General features: G+C 40.0%; 1 protein-coding gene and 1 long non-coding RNA gene across 2 annotated transcripts; both read right to left on the bottom strand.

The window, feature by feature from the left end:
• Position 1: 1 nt before the first annotated feature.
• On the bottom strand, positions 2-12043 carry copg2 (COPI coat complex subunit gamma 2). The gene is made up of 23 exons (XM_053650895.1): positions 11903-12043; positions 11316-11368; positions 9933-10013; positions 9736-9807; positions 9561-9640; positions 9393-9468; positions 7796-7888; positions 7615-7701; positions 7379-7536; positions 7043-7176; positions 6862-6929; positions 5239-5427; positions 5050-5145; positions 4474-4717; positions 3515-3590; positions 3232-3335; positions 2994-3119; positions 2818-2886; positions 1727-2038; positions 1369-1466; positions 1114-1252; positions 566-664; positions 2-393 (listed from the first exon to the last, which is right to left on the bottom strand). The coding sequence occupies exons 1-23, from the start codon at positions 11937-11939 to the stop codon at positions 263-265; spliced, it is 2622 nt and encodes an 873-aa protein (XP_053506870.1). The 5' UTR covers positions 11940-12043; the 3' UTR covers positions 2-262.
• Positions 12044-15514: 3471 nt separating this feature from the next.
• On the bottom strand, positions 15515-16810 carry LOC128623592 (uncharacterized). The gene is made up of 2 exons (XR_008388609.1): positions 16664-16810; positions 15515-15982 (listed from the first exon to the last, which is right to left on the bottom strand). It is a non-coding gene; the product is annotated as an uncharacterized LOC128623592 (long non-coding RNA).
• Positions 16811-16830: the final 20 nt, after the last annotated feature.

The following is a 16830-nucleotide window of genomic DNA, read 5'->3' as shown; positions in this document are numbered from 1 at the left end:
CCGTGTTTGTTTCTTGTTTATTAATCACTGTAAAAGGCATTCTGGATTTAACAACGTTCCCCACGAAATGAACGTGCTCGCTCACAGCTAATGCAATTAAATGTTGAGTCTTTTCAGCTGTATTTTGTTTCACCACTGGATAAACAAAGAAAGTCAAAAGAGAGAGAGAGAGAAATGTGCAAGGTATACAAACGTTATACATATGAACGGGTACAGCGTGGACCGAGTGTGATTGGCGTGTGACCTCATCACCAGGATTCTCTTAACCCACAGAGGCCAGGATGACGTCGACGACGTTCTCGTCTGCACTTCGCACCGTCACCTGCATGGTAACTCCGTCGGCGAGGGCAAGGCGCGCGCGCACCAACACGTCGTGACCTCCCCGGAACACGCCTGCGGAGAGCCACAACACGGAATTAACGTTTACTGCCGCGTGAACGCGACGGAGTTAAACTTTCACTTCGTCAGTCATCCGAGCACGCGTTCGGAATTAACGCAGAGTCGTGCGTTTCGCAAACCCTGGAGGAGAAAATAAAATACTCTATAAAAGGAAACGAAGTCGTACCGGCGAGGAAGAGGATGTGAGAGTTCTTGTTTTCGGGGACCTTGTCCGAACGTTCACACGGCTGCATGCCCAGGAAGGTGATGATGTTGTTGATGGCCTCTGTGGAATCACGTACAGCAAAAGAAAAGTTTTCTACACAAAGTTCATCGTAGGTCTTAAGAGGTCTGATCAAATTACCTACAACAATACCAGCAGTGCAGCTTCTCAAATCAAAAAACAGTTCAAATTTTCAGAAAAGCAATAACCTTCAACCGGTCTAATCGCACGTTAGAGGGCAAGGGAGGAAAACAAAGATGGCAGACAATACTAGTTCTGATTAGATTTACTCCGAGATACTGATTATAATAATAACGCTAATCTTGAGACCACGCTAGGCTAGTTAGATAGCCAAAAGTAGGTAGGATGAGAGTGTTGCTATGGTTACAGTGTTCATATTAGCACAAAAAACGCATGCCGGGTTGTGTGTGATCGCAGGATAGGGACAGGACGGCAATCAGTGTGGCAGCCATCTCACTGAACCGTTAATGTGGCCACGCCCCTGAGGTTACCTTCCAGAGTCCGGACCGAAGCCAGCGCGAACGTCTCCTCCTTCTCAAAGTCGGCTCCGACCTCGTCCCACGCCGCGCCGAAATTCGGCTTCAGGACTTTCTGGATGTGGTCTGCTACGGTCACTTCTAGATCCTCCAACTAAAAGAACGAGTGAGAGATAGAGCGAGTGAGTCAGGAATAAAGATGGTGATATGTATGGCATATGAACAGCTTTTCACACAAGTGTAAAGAAGAAAAAAGATCCATGAACTCGCCACATATTCGTCGTCGTAACCGTCATCGTCAGGTTCGCCGGTGTTTGGATCGCAGTCACGCACCAGATATTTCAGTGTACAACTGAACGTGCAGGACACTGAGGCAACAAACACGGATTCAAATTCAGGAGGCGGTTCATAGAAAGCTTTGTAGAGGCCGGATTAGAAATATAATGTTTGCCTAATAGACTTTTCCCACCTAGCTCTCCTGTGGATAAGGTAATATTCTCACACTTCAGCAGGCAAGTAAACTGTATGGCAACATACTGAAACTAATTCCTTATAAATGACGTTATCGGACTTTCTCGGATTAAAAACTAATCCGGTGCACAGTGACATCACTGGACTGTGAGCTCACCTGCTGTGGGGTCGTCGTCTGGCAGGCGGACGAGTGTGTAGCAGGAGCTAGGCTGGTTGTAATGCAGGCTGGGAGCCGGGACGTGATGCACCACTTCGTAAGCCTCGGACGGCTCCATCTGCACCAGGACGCGCTGCAGGAGCTGGTCGTTCAGCGTGTTGGTGCAATCGAACTGGAACACCATGTGACCAGCAAACGTGTGCTTGATGCAGCGGACCACGTATTCCGTCTCAGCCTCAGTCAGCTGCACCGGCTCCGACGACTTGAACAGAGGACCAAGACCCTGGAACTCGGGAACGGTGGAGAGTTGCTCTGAGAAAGAGAGAGACGGCCATGACACATACAACAATATTACATATAAAACAATTAATGAGTGTGTGTGTGTGTATATATATATATATATATATATATATATATATATATATATATATACACACACACACACACACACACACATACACACACATATTCATTAATTGTTTTTCCCCACATTTTAAAATAATAAATAAGTCATCAAACTCTGGAGTAACACAAATGGAACTATGGGAATTATGTTGTGATAAAAAAATTCCAAAATAAATCCAAATAATTTAATATTCACAGTAGACACGCTTTCCACCAAGAATTTCCAGAAATGAATTCTTAGCGTTTTCTCGAGCGATTTCTTGAGGAATTTCCCTGAGAATATTTCGCTCCGAGTCGTCCGTTTAAACAAATTTTTTCTGCAAATAAAATTTTAGTTTTCTAATCTAAGAAATGAATACGGCGGCACGATTATATTTTTGTCTACAACACCGATTTCATACATTTAATCATACACCTTCAGATCAAAAGCTTTTTAAGATCATGAGAAACGTTTCAGTCCAGTGTCCACAAACCTTTGACCGATAGTGTGTGTGTGTAATATGTGTATGTATGGGAACAGGGAACAGCAGACTACTTTACTCACTACTGACTATCCCAAATAAAACTTTCCTTTAATATGTACAGTTTAATATATACAGTCGGTTCATATTTCTTGGTGGTTGATGTGGCACGATACTTAAGCCGGGATAGCTGATAGGACCTGATAGGATGACGTGCCTGCTTACCTTGGTAAATGTCCTGGCGTGAAGGTCCCAGTTTCTCAGGAGCTTTACTTGTAGCCACTGGTGCGATTTCTGACATTTAATAACAAACGAATAATAAAGTTGTAATTGTAAATGCATGTAGCGTTTTCCTGTAGATAGGAGTAGTTTGAAGGTAAAACAGAGGAACAGAAGCGCACCTGTCTTCTGCTCTGTGATCGGTGCAGTAGCCAGAGGAACGGTCTTCATGTCGAACGGCTTCTCTGAAGGCTCCAGTGTGTACTGATGGAGTGATTTCTCCAGGCCAGGAACAGACACAGACAAACCTGAGACACCATATTTGTTTTTAAATAAAAACGTCTCATAAATAAGAGAACGAGTAGTGTGTTTTTGTTTATTATTTACTTATTTAAATGTCTCGATAGCAGTGGGCCATACCATTAAAGATGTAAGCAGCGTTCAGAGCCTTCTGTTTCTGCTGCAGGACATTCATGTAGAATGTAGCTCTGTCCCTCACCTCATCATCGCTGTCCATCATGCACCTACACACACAAAACAAACTCAGCTACTGTACATACACAGCTATAAGTACTGCCAGTTATGTACATTATATATTATATATGCATAGACAAAAAAAAACCTGTGGCTCAGGTAGTATTAAAATAAAGGTAATAATTGCAGGTGTGTATATTGTCCTTATGCACCGTACAGCAGGGATTACCTTTGCATCAGGACCAGCACGCTCGGCAGCAGGTCGTCGTTCTGTGCTCCAAACTTAGCCAGAGCGCTCACAGCAGCTTTACAACAGAAAAATGGATGGATTAAAAATATTTTTTTTTAAAAAGCCAACTGTTGATATGGTGAAAGACAATTCATTTTGACAATTTTTGTCTTATTAACCTCGAAACAGAGAGAGGCTTGTGAAAAAAAACGGCAGTTTACAAGCTCATTGCTATAGCGTAAGTGATGACAGGAAGTAATTTGTTTTGGGTGTGCCACAACGTTAAATGTAACTGTTAAGTTACGGGACAAAAAGTATGAAGTTTCTTTAACATGTAAAAAAATAATCAATAATAACTGCTGGAAAATTGCAGTGGCGTAAGAAGAATAAAACACTTCAGGACTTTCCGTTACAGGAAAATAATCAACTTCGGGGTGGTTTAACATAACATGACGTAATATAATATGAATACGTTGCTGACCATTGCAATCTCCTCTCTCGCTACATTTAATTATAATGTAATATTTTTTAAATAATCAACTTCGGCGTGGTGTTAGTAACATCACTGTTGATTAATTTCCTATAACAGCACCACCGCATCTGTTTTATTCCTTATTTAAACGTAGGCTAAATACTTGTGATTACAGCACGACATTTACTCAGCAAACTTTTACCAAAGTCACTGCTAATTAAAGACTTAGAATTATATAATTATTATTTAATTATAGAATTATAAACGAGAATTATTTTCCTCCTTTTTCAATCCTAGAAACTCTATACATTTCAGCCGTATATAGGCAGACCATGAGCTTATACTGATGGTGGAAAACAGGTCGAGCTACTTACCGCTACCTTTTTATTTATTTATTTATTGAACTTTGTTAAGCTAGCCATGACACACTATTTAAAAATTGATGAATATCCGGTTTTCTGAGGCTGAAAGTCAGAGGAAGGCTCACCTGCACGGACCGCTTCGCTCTCCAGCACCACGCGGTTGAATATGAAGCGGATATATTTGGAAGGCGAGGGGGTGCGAGGGCCCTCTTTCCCCAGCAGGTGCAGGATCTTGGTGGCCAGAACTGTGTGCTCGCAGTCCTCAATAAACTCGCACAGGTGAGCCAGACCCGTCTCCTTACTCTCGGGGTTCTCCTCGATGATGCTGATGATGCAGTCCACGATAGCGCGCTTGTACTCAAAGCCTCCCTGTAGGAAACAGACACATGAACCAGTTAGCAGCAGGTTCCACTGATCAAGGGCTGCTAAAGCAAAAGTTTGCACACCACATGATTTTTACTAGTTGGGGTCAGGTTTACTATTTAACTAGAACATTTCTGAAAAAGTGATTGTATTCTGTAACAAGACGATCCAAACAGTATCACATTTCTGTCGTATAAATATATTATCGTACATAGCTTGATCCACCTGGTGCCCTCTGATGGTAAGGTAGCAGCCATGGAACACAAAGGGTGTACATACTTTTGCTATTGAGTAACCAATAATAAACTACTTGGCCCATAATCCCCTGCATAACTTACATCATCTCTGAGCATGTTAGACAAGAAGTTCATCATGACACTGTGCTTCCTGGGGTACTTCTGGCACAGGGCACTGATAGCTTGGACCACCACCACCTGGAGAAAAAAAAACAACCACACACACATATTAATCACCTTATTAAGACCTAAAACATTGACAAGTGGGTTGTGATTTCCAAAGTTATGAACCTTGAACTCGTCAGAGATCTCCGAGACGAAGGAGGAGATCTGTTTCATGAGCCGGTCCACGCTGCTCTCGCTGCCTGTCTTCAGCAGCGTGGTGATGGCCAGAGTAGCAATGCTACGATTCGAGTCGGTGATCAGGTTCTCCAGGTCCAGGTTACAAGCAGTAACTGCAGAGGGGTGCTTCATCGCCACCTGGTGGACACCATGAGAGTGATCACAAAAACAGGGCAGGATGCCGAGAACAAATCAGTCACGTCATAATATTCTCGCGAATAACTCTGAAACAGCGGCAGACAGCAACAAACGTCTGCATCCTAAGTGGAAGCGGATATATCTTATTTTAAAAATCGTACAATATCATTTACTTCCTGTGCGAGTTAAAATCACCATATTTTAACATAAAAACAAGCAGGTAACCCCATCAGATAACTCGTTTCAGACGAAACAGATTAACTACCAGTCCCTCAGGAGTAACGGACAGAGTGAAGCTTTGTAGACTAGGGTTGTCACGGTACCAAAACCAGTAAAATTCCACGGAACGCGGTATCAATTTCAATACCAAAGCAAAACACAACAAACTTGCTAATTGAACAACATACTATTTAATTAATAAAGTTAAATATCAACATAAAATTAAAAAGATTAAAAATTAAAGTATTTTTAATCTTTATACTTCAAGCATATCATTATTAAAGCTACTCGAGTTATCCAGACAAGAGTAGAAATGTTTTTCTGACTGACTGATAAAGGCACAAACTGTGCTAGATGCACATCTATTATTTTCTAACACACAAATTTCAGACATATCAGTCATCAAAAAGCCTCTGGTGTATAAGATTAGTAAACCCCATCATGTCCTTCCATTCATTTTCCCCCAATAAAAGTTAAAGCATTAAATGGTTAATAAGGACTCTTGACCGTATTAAACAAAACATTAAGTAAACAAAAACGAGGATTTTTTTTTTTTTTTTGCAATAATACACTGGAATTAAATTAAGCTACAACATTCATAATCTAACCTCTACCATAATTTGAAACTCACCTGCTTGAACTCCTTGAATAAATACTGCGGGTAAGCCATCCGCTCTTCCTGAAAGCACGGTTAATCTATCTGCACATCAATTTTAGGGGCGTGGCTCTTACACACTTAGCGGTACTGGCACAGAAAGCAGAAAACGAGCGTCCAAGAGTAATACATGTATGTTATCTTCTATATAACAGGTAAGTACGCGGTTTCGGATGCAGCCATGATGACCGGCGGAGATGCTGCTGCTGCTTTGGCTCCTATGTCCAATAGGTTGACCTGGTACTCTGTACTACCGGTACTTATGAAAATCTGGTACCGTCAACTTTTTTTCCTTTTTAGTACCGACATGGTACCGAAGTACTGGTACTTTTGACAACACTATTTTAGACAGAATTTATCTGAAGTGCAAATGAATCAGAGCATGGACGTGTTTAACATGGCGCTCTATACTGACATCTGCAGGACAGTAAAAATTCCTACACCACTGTTATAGTTCTAAACAATTCACTAGAGTTCCTTGTTTTTTTATTTAATTACTTCTAATGCCCATGGTTTGCTTGTATATTCCCGCAAAAAGAGACCGGGGGGGGCAGACTCACTTTATTGAGGGTTCTCACGGCTGCGTAGCGTAGTGCTGCTTTCGGTGAACTGCAGAAGAGCTGGAGCACTGAGAAGGACAAGCCAGCAATAAGTACATCGATCAGGAAATGTCTTGAGAACAAACACACACACACACACACACACATACACAAAGAGATATGGAAATCATCAGAAACCAACCAGACACAGCAGGGGCGAGCTCTCGGGCGGTGCAGTTGGGCATGTGGACGATGGCCGAGGCCGCTTCGTACACCACCATCTCGTGCTTGTTCCTCAAACAGCTCTCGATGAAGTCGAACTGCGGGCTGTCGTGACTGCGAGAGAACGCGCAGGCGTGTCAGAATCACGAACAGATACCTTCTTCTTCCCTACGGTTCTTATGATTCTTTTGTGGTTAATTCATTAAAAAAACGCCATTTAAAAACAGAATGCAATCTTAAACCTTCCAAGCCTCAACTTTATAAACAGTTTTACCGGTCCCGTGTATTAAAACAAATATAAAAACACATCACGTACCCTCCTTCGGTCTCCTCCAGCAGCTTGCTGGCGATGCGGATCAGCATGCAGTAGGCAAACGGAGACTTGAGGCCAGACTTAGTGAACTTATTCAGCATCTTGGTGACGGCGAGGCGATCGTTCTTCCTCAGGTGATAGAGCAGGCCCAGGGCGTGGTACTGTACATCAAAGTGGACACTCAGAACACGTTTTTTTTTTAAAAAAACAACAAAAAAAGATTTATTAGTAACACCAACCTGCACCATGATGTTATCACTGGACGCTGCTTCCTGAGCTTCGTTAACCCAGCGCTTCACTACATCATAGCTCATCTTCACCATGTGCTGAAGGAAAAACACACACGACCACAGTGAGCACGGGGGAAAGACATCGCAACGCTACTATAGTCCACGTTAAATCAGTTTAAGTCGTTCTTACCAGAGAAGAGACCAGAGCAGAGCTGGACACGCTGGGCACTTTGTCCACGATGGCCTGCTTCATGTATCGCTCGATGGCTTGCAGCATGGTCGTCTATAAGACAAAGGAATACAAAGGACAGTCATTACTACGACACCAGACCACCAAAACAAGCGTTTCTCTCTCCCCCCTCCCCACCCCTCATCTAAAAAACCTCTGTTTGCTTTCAGCATCAAGATGCGGCTGGTTTTAACCCAAGAACCTGTGATTTCATCGACGTAACAGCAAAAAAGTTACTTTCACGATGGCTATTAACTCTAGATGTGATAATGGTGGGGAATTTTTATTTTAAATAAACTGATAAATGAATAAATTAATATTTTTAAAAAAAAACAGACAGAGACATAGAAGGAAGGATGTCTGGTAAATTAAATACATTTCCAGGGCTACTGTACTTCTCTGGAGACTCACTATAGTTATTAAACAAAACATTTTTTTTGAAAAAGGGAATCTCCTAAAGTCCCCATGAAATCAAAACGGACGTTTTTGCGGCATTTAGTATGAAATGTAAATATGTCAGCCTTAAGGTTATCTAGAAGCTAGTGCTGCTCCAAAACAATGACAAAAAAAATAATTCGCGTTTAGAAGATATACGCGTTCGAAATGCACCGTCTCTCTCTCTCTCTCTCTCCACCACCGATATGGAGCAACAATTTTGATGACATCGTTCTGCACTTCAGCTTCTCGTCAGATTTTCTGTCCAATCAAACGCTCACTGGAAACGATCTGAAATGTCCCGCCCCGTGACACTATAAAAACCACCTTGCTGAAGTTTCCGTTGTGTAAGCACGGGTCGTAAACGTGTCTTTGGCTGCTCGAATGCGCACGGTGTATTCCTCTACAAGTGAATCCAACACACACGTACGGCTTAGCCTGGGCTGTGAGGTACGCTAAACGCTACTGCGATGTAAAAAAGCGGAGGAGTCACTCGATGTGTCCCGCCCTGACTTCCTGTTTCGGTGGAAATGTCATCAACACATCGAATAAGGCTAGGGTGTTTCAGTGCTCTTCACAGGGACTTTAAAACGTAACGTATTTCCAATACTACTGCTTTCACTTTATAGTTTGTTTCACCGCAAACGTACAAATTATTTTTTTAAACAAATATTTAAAATTAAAAAGAGGGTCAGGGTGTATGGTAAACTTCACCTGTTTTCAATGCTAGTTTGCAAAATGACTAGTTATTGGACAGCAAACACAAACACACAAATAAATAAAGACTTTAAACTTCAGATTAAACCAAGAAATAAAATGTACTGTACCTAAATGATGTAAAATATCATCTAAGACTAGCTTAGCTAAGATTAGCTTTTCAAGGGCCGGTTAATACTCGCGGAATTAAAACACTGTTACAGCGTTAACTTAATTTAAGGAAAAATTAATTGTGTGTCATCTTACACACAACTGTTGTCTAAAATCATGTTCTTGATGAAGCCAGAGGTACGACTTGTAAACTCTTTAACAGTATGGTATTTTTACGTCACGCATTATTACACTCGGACATCAAGACTGAAGAATGTGAGAGAATTAATGTGTAATTAAAACGCACTGCACTCACATCAGTGATCCTGCAGAGGGCTCTGATGGCAGGGCCTCTGTATACGTCCTCTTTACCGGTCATGTCTTTGGTCAGACTAACACACACACACACACAGACACAAGCCTGATAAGCGTAAAGTGAATACACGTCATGTGACCAGGTGATGAGAGAAACCCGAGAGATCACCTGCTCGTAACGATGATGACATCCTCAGAGATGTTGGCCATCTCCTTGATGGTTAGGTAACACATCCTTCGTAGTGTTTGCTATACAGACAAAAACATTTTTTGTATGCGATTATTATTTATTTTTATTACATAATCGACTGAAGGTTTAATGATGACAACATGGAGGTGTTTACATCATTCGACTGGAAGAGCCGAGTCATGGCAAAGAAGGCTTCAGTAGCTTCTGTAGTTCCAAAGTGCTCACCCTGTAGTGAGAGAGCGAGAGAGAGAGAGAGAGAGAGAGAGAGGTTAGAGCGCATAAATTATTACAATTTTTTTTTTAAACAGGAGTAGAATAAAATGGACACATCAATGAGGAGAAATTAATGACCTGGTTGAGCAGGTAGATGATTTTTGTCAGGATGTGGAGGCATCTTCGTGGGTTGATGGGTGTCTCGTTGAAGATACGAGCCTTCAAAAGGGGGGGAAAAACACTAATTGATCTGCAACACTGTTCACCGCTATCAGAGCTCTGACTGACTCCCTACAAGCTTCTGTTGATAAGTTATGCGAAAAACCACAGCCATGATGGTTTTTAGGGAGAGACGTGTCCCGTGCCCAAGTGTCAGTCAGAATTACACACACATTTATACATCACTATACTCATTAACGATGTCAAATAGTTTGGGTAATACAACAATATGTAAATGCGTCAAAAGAAACCTGGTACCGATCCAGCATTCCAGTCCGAGATGCACAACACTGATGCAGTTATTACAACTCAGACATCCGTACATGAAGGCACAGTACTGGACTCAACTCAAATACTCCATATAACACAAAGACTAATCCAACAACTCAAACACACCAAAGCTCACAAGTCAAACAAGTCAACAACTTAAAACTCTGATCCAACAACTCAAAAACTCAGCATAACACAAAAGAACTAACCCAACAATTCAAACACACCAAATTCAACAGCGCCAAAGCTCACAATTTAAAAACCCGACTTAACTACTCAAAACTCTGATCCAACAGCTTAAAAACACAAGCTCGCCACAAGAAAACTCATCCAACTCCTTGAACATCAAATCCAACAAGTAAAAATCCCAAATCTAACAATTCGTAAACCCACATCCAACAAGTCAAAAATACTAAATCCAAAAACTCAAGACTATACAAAAAAAAATAATAATCCAACAATTTAAACAGCAAATCCACATACGCAAAACTCAACAGCTCAAAAACCCAAACTCAACAGCTCAAAGAAGGTAATATAACTCAAAAACTTAATCCGACACAAAAACACTAACTAAAAAAACTCCAAACCCAACCCCGCAATAAAACTCCAAACCCAACAGCGCAATAAAACTCCAAACCCAACAGCGCAATAAAACTCCAAACCCAACAGCGCAATAAAACTCCAAACCCAACCCCGCTATAAAACTCCAAACCCAACCCCGCTATAAAACTCCAAACCCAACACCGCTATAAAACTCCAAACCCAACACCGCAATACAACTCCAAACCCAACCCCTCAAAAATCTGATCCAGCGAGTCAAACTCAAAAAGAAAAAAGCATGATAGAGCAACTGAAACACCAAATCCAATAATCCCACAACACAACCACCAAACCGACAGCACTGGACTGTCTGAACTTTAACAAACTACTAAAGTCTGTTTAAAACATCAGACCACTCAGCCACACACTATCAGATCAGACAGAAGTGTCAGATGCGAGTTTAGAGATGCACATATCACTTCCTCCCCTCACCTCCTGCAGGACAGCGCTCTTCTCCAGATGCTGAAACGGGTTGGAGCCACTTCCTGTCAACAAACACATGACAAATAAGAGTTAATCCTATACACCATCACTGTGCAGAATGAGGTCAGATCTTTAATAAATCGGGCTGAAATATCACATCACCACTGTCAAAGCACCAACCAACAAAAACACAACTTTACACTAGGTTCATGGACTGGGTGTAAGAATTAAAAATGAAAATAAAAAGATTACGCTAGACTCTAACACAGACTAAAAGCAATGATTTAGTGCAAGTCAAAGTATATGACGAACAGATTAGCCAGCTGTGATAATGCTAGCTAGCCAGACACAAAATAAAGACTTGTAGAACATTTATTTAGGCATACTGTTATATAAAAGCGCGTAAAGCATTAATATCATTTATATTTACAGACTAGAGCAGGTGTTATACCATACAAACAAATATTAGGTAACTAGTGACAATAGCAAAGCGCTGGCAATGGAGAGCTAAGCTAACATCCAACACACATATTACAGTTCGTTTCAATCAACAGCACGAAATTCAATACATTAAACAAAGGGAAATGAATTCTTACCCGCCTCCTCGTCCTTCTTGTCAAATTTCTTTATCATTTTTAAGGAATGTTTTGGATAATAAGTGTGAGGACTAAGCTACACTCTCTAACGTCCACACATCCGAGTTTCAGCTCCACGTCAGCTGCTGGAGTGAAGGCAGTCTGCGGCTCAAAACAAAATGGCGGCCGGCGGCCTAGCCTTCAAAATAAAAGTCTCAATAAAAGTTTCTTGGTTAATATTAATAATAATAATAATAATAATAATAATAATAATAATAATAATAATAATAATAATAATAATAAAATAAAAAAGACTCACGAAATATATTAACCAAAACACTAAAGTAGACGTTCTTGCGGATTATACCAAAGAAAATACTGCTGAGTTCTCAGTTCTATTCATTTATTTATCCCTATATTTAACCAGGAAGATCCCACTGAGATATCAAAATCTCTTTTTTCAAGGGAGACATGGTCGAGAATGCAGCAGAGTTTCACACAGAGATAATCACAGAAAATAATACCCATAGAAAACAATTAATAAGAGTAAAATCAAGAAAAGCACTTACAAGACTCCTTTAACACCGTTTGCAAAAGTCGTTTAAAAGTACTCAGAGATGGCAATATCTCTAGTTTAACTACATTTTGCAGATCGTTCCCGGCCTAGGGAGCATAAAAAGAAAAAGCATGTTTGCCAAATTCTAAGTATACCTTTTGGACTTTTAACCGAATAAGCGAGTTCTGACTGGTTGATTAATTTTCTATAACTGCAGATGTGAATAACAGGTTTATATTAATTGTGCCTGGCTAACTCAGTGGGTAGCGCACGAGACTCTTCGTCTCAGAGTCATGGGTCTGAGCCCAAAGTTGGGCACCAAACCCAGCCACTGGGGTTGCACAAGATCGCCCACCACACACCAGCTATTAGTGGAGAGGAGAGGAGAGTGATGTAGCCAATTCAGGGATGGAGATTATTAGGGGGCTATGATAGAGAAGGGCTGATGGGGGAATTTCGCCTACTCTTTTTTACGTATCTTGTAATTGTAAAAGGTATAATTGTCTGTTGATCATAAGTTGATAAGTGTCCTGGGATTTTTAATGACCACAGAGAGTCAGGACCTCAGTTTAACGTCTCATCCGAAAGACAGGGCTGTTTTTACTGTATAGTGTCCCCATCACTATACTGGGGCCCCACACAGACCACAGGGTGAGCGCCCCCTGCTCACCTTAGTTTAGTTTTCCCCAGGAGGTCTCCCATCCAGGTACTAGCCAGACTCAACCCTACTTACCTTCAGTGGGGACCCAGGCAAGAACAGCAGGGAGATATGCTTCTGGCAAGATAGCCAGTCCCAAGCCTGGATAAAAATGCTCATTCTAACATGTTATCATTTCTATAGTAACAGCATTAACAGGGACTTGTATGGACTTGTACTGATGCTCCACAAGTCTAAAAATAAACATTTGTGCGTAAACATTTATGGGAAGGAGTCTCCATTGTCAGCGATTTTTTAACAGTCAGTAATGTTGCGTTTGAGGCGAAGTTGTAACTTGTAATTACCTGTTAAGTTTTTGTCCGATACCAGTCACAGAACCAGAATTTGAACACTGCTCTGGCTGATTTCTGGCTGATTATACAACTGAGCAGAGGGTTAAGGGCCTTGCTCAAGGGCCCAACAGTGGTGGTGCTGGGATTTGAACTCATGACCTTCTAAGAAGTCCAGTGCCTTAACCACTGACATCCATCATGAACTCAGAAGTGTACAAAGGCATTTTAGATGCTTATAATACCACATCCAATCTTTTATGGTTTAATCTCTTATTTTAAAGTTGTGACCAGAAATAAAGGTACCAAACTGTAGCCTAATTCTCCTTATTGATGGAGTGGAACCTCATAAGGGTAGCCTACATCTTTTGTAGCTTTAGTATATTTAACCTGAAACAGGAATGTGGTACAGCTTTAAAATAATTTAAAGTACTTTAAGGACCGCTGATCTTCCTTTTTAGCTTTACTTTAAAATCTAATTAAATTTACACCACAGCAACATTTGATAACTATTTCTGTGAGTCTAATGCCATCATCATCATCATCATCATCATCCATTTGATTAGGTAAAGTGGGTTTAAATGACTAGTTTCATGAATAAACCTGTTAGGAAATTAAATCCCAAATGTAGAGATTAATTGTTTTTGTAGCTGCTGTTATTTCAAGGCTTTTAAAAATATGTTCGTCATGACATTCCACATGATCAAGGTCTGTTTAATGAAAAATAGAGAGAGAAAAAACATGACATGAAAAAAGTCTATAATGAAATACCAATATATATATATATATATATATATATATATATATATATATATATATATATATATATATATAATAAATTCTATGTTGTTTATTTATGTATTAAATGATTTAACATTCTGTAACTTGTACATATATTCATTGATGCATTTACTCATGTCATTATTTATGATCATAGGCATATTTATAGAATTCATTTGAACTAAACATGTTTTAAATAAATGGATGTGATTTCTGTACGGCACAATGTAGGGAAAATGAGCTGTTTGGGTTAAATTGTTGTATTCTCCACCATTATTAACGAAAATTAGCTGCATTTCACATTAACTCTGCTGTATTTATTTAAATTAAAAAGAGAACAGTTCTCTTCCTTTTTAATCCTTTTAAATTAATGAAATCTTTTAACTTTGTGATCGTATAGTGAGTACAATTTTGCAGAATGACAATTACAACAGACATTTTTAGTGAATAACAGAACAATTCAAAATCAATGTGAAGGAAAACATCCCCACCTAGTGGTTTAGTAAACACATTAAAACAAGACATTTTACAACATACCTGCACAGTGCACAACTCCACTCGCTAAATGCCATCACTTGCCACATAGATGGCGCTGTTCCATTTGTGCAATAATTTAATCTATTTACACTCCGTTACACAAGTGCAATTCAAATCAATATCAGCTTTAAATTTTACAAAGTAATGTTTCACTGGGTAAATCCTAGGTATATTTTTAAATGATAACGTTTTGACTTTGTTTGTAATTAAATATTGATTAGATATAAGCCAAACCTTTTCCCAAACAATATTGTCTGTCTAACGATTCCGATCTGAGTAAATATAAATCAAAGACACGGCGTTTCTTTCAAATAACGCTCTTATGGATGGTGTGTATTCTGTAGATATCGTTTTATTACTCAGATGTATTGCATGCAGTGTTTCCTACTCATTAATGAGATTATCAAATTATCATCCCAAGACTGATGTCTCAATATTACATGTTCAAATTAAAAGTAAGATTAGTGTAATTATTTTCAGTAGAACTTTTATAATCATTCTACATAAATTTTCATTTACATAGCACCTTTTATTAAACCCAAGGTTGCTTTACATAAAGATGATAAACACGAGGTGTGAGGTGGAAGTGAGATTTGCATGAACAGGACTGAATAGTTTCATTTCTCCCAGAATAGAGCAGAAACTTCACCAGATGTTCAACTTCCTTCAGTCAAACTCACTGAAGCACAACACACAGCACTGAATCTACAGCTAATCCCACTCTCTCATCACACTGATCATCACTATTAACTCCAATAAAAGAACACACAACGTCCAAAACTCAGCTTTATTTCAGCAAAAACTACAGGAAGAGCAACAGGACAGTGAAGAGAGTAAAGACAGAAATGTCAGCATTGTGTAGAATTGAAACTCTATTGTAGATGGATCATAAGCAGCTCTATGTTAAACTCTATCTTGGATCCACTAGCCTTCACACTGACTCTTTCTGAACGTGACCGGATGATCGACGTTGTTATGGGAGACCCTACAGCTGAACTCCTCCCCCTTTTCCCAGAGGTCTTTGCTGAGGGTCAGGGTGCTGCTGCGGCTGTAACGGCCGTTCTTCTCTTCTTCTGCGCTGGTCAGAACCTCGTTCTTCACCTCTGAGCCGTCCACTGTCCAGCTCACCAGCGCCCCCTGTGGAGAGTAGCCAGACAGCAGGCAGAGCAGCGAGGCCGATCCCTCAGACAGCTGCAGAGGGGACGGAGGGAGCAGAGACACGGAGGGAGCTGTGGTACCCGCTGCAGAGGAGAAATACACACACACACACACACACACACACACACACTATTAGAGAGGATTATGAAATATTTCTGTGACTTTGTGGAACTGACTGATCTTACAGAGTAATTAAGTCTAATCAAGTCTGACTTCATGACTGAGTTTCATCGAGTACTTTATTATTTGACATCAGTTTCAGTGCAGAGACAAAACAAACATGTTCCACACTGTAATTTATCTGGGAAAAATCATTTTCTATAACAAGTGTTATTACTTTATAGTTCAAACCTTCAGCATATTTAACTGCAGCAAATACAAATGTAGCTGATTACAGAAATATTCATTGTTTAACACAAACACACACAGCGGCTTTCATCTGGATTTTACATCCGCACAAAGTAATCTATTTATTAAATGTTTATTATAGAGGAACTGCAGAGTTATTGCATGTCGAATATATAGCGAGTGTGTAATTATTACATATTTAACATCAGTAATTGTAGATTTGTTGAATGTTCAAGAACATTGATATGGGATCTGTTCTGATACTGAAATGTGTTCCTCATCAGAGCTTAATAATACACAATAAAATCAATTATGCAATTATAAACATAAATAATCTGTTGAGTTTAAGTTTATTTATTCATGTAATTAGTAATGAACTAAATGGATTTTGTGTTAAAAGAAGAAAACACACTTACTGTTCACCACGAGTTTGGAGCCTCCACCAAAAGTGATCCACAGTGATACATTCTAATGAAACCATCGTACAAAAACCTCCATCACACTGCAGTGCACGCACGCGCACACACACACACACACACACACACACACACACACACACACACACACTTTGCATTGCCAGTCC

The sequence above is a fragment of the Ictalurus furcatus genome, chromosome 19, assembly GCF_023375685.1.
Source record: "Ictalurus furcatus strain D&B chromosome 19, Billie_1.0, whole genome shotgun sequence".
Classification (NCBI taxonomy): domain Eukaryota; kingdom Metazoa; phylum Chordata; class Actinopteri; order Siluriformes; family Ictaluridae; genus Ictalurus; species Ictalurus furcatus.
The sequence above is the reverse complement of the archived record's forward strand: the minus strand, read 5'-3'. Positions and strand labels throughout refer to the sequence as shown.

Excerpts from the sequence above, each read along its gene's own strand:
- copg2 (XM_053650895.1), bottom strand. The coding sequence starts at position 11,939 with ATGATAAAGAAATTTGACAAGAAGGACGAGGAGGCGG. Across the intron at positions 7,177-7,378 it reads CTGGAGGAGACCGAAGGAGG|TCACGACAGCCCGCAGTTCG; the intron begins GTACGTGATGTG and ends GTTCTCTCGCAG. Across the intron at positions 394-565 it reads TCACATCCTCTTCCTCGCCG|GCGTGTTCCGGGGAGGTCAC; the intron begins GTACGACTTCGT and ends GGCTCTCCGCAG.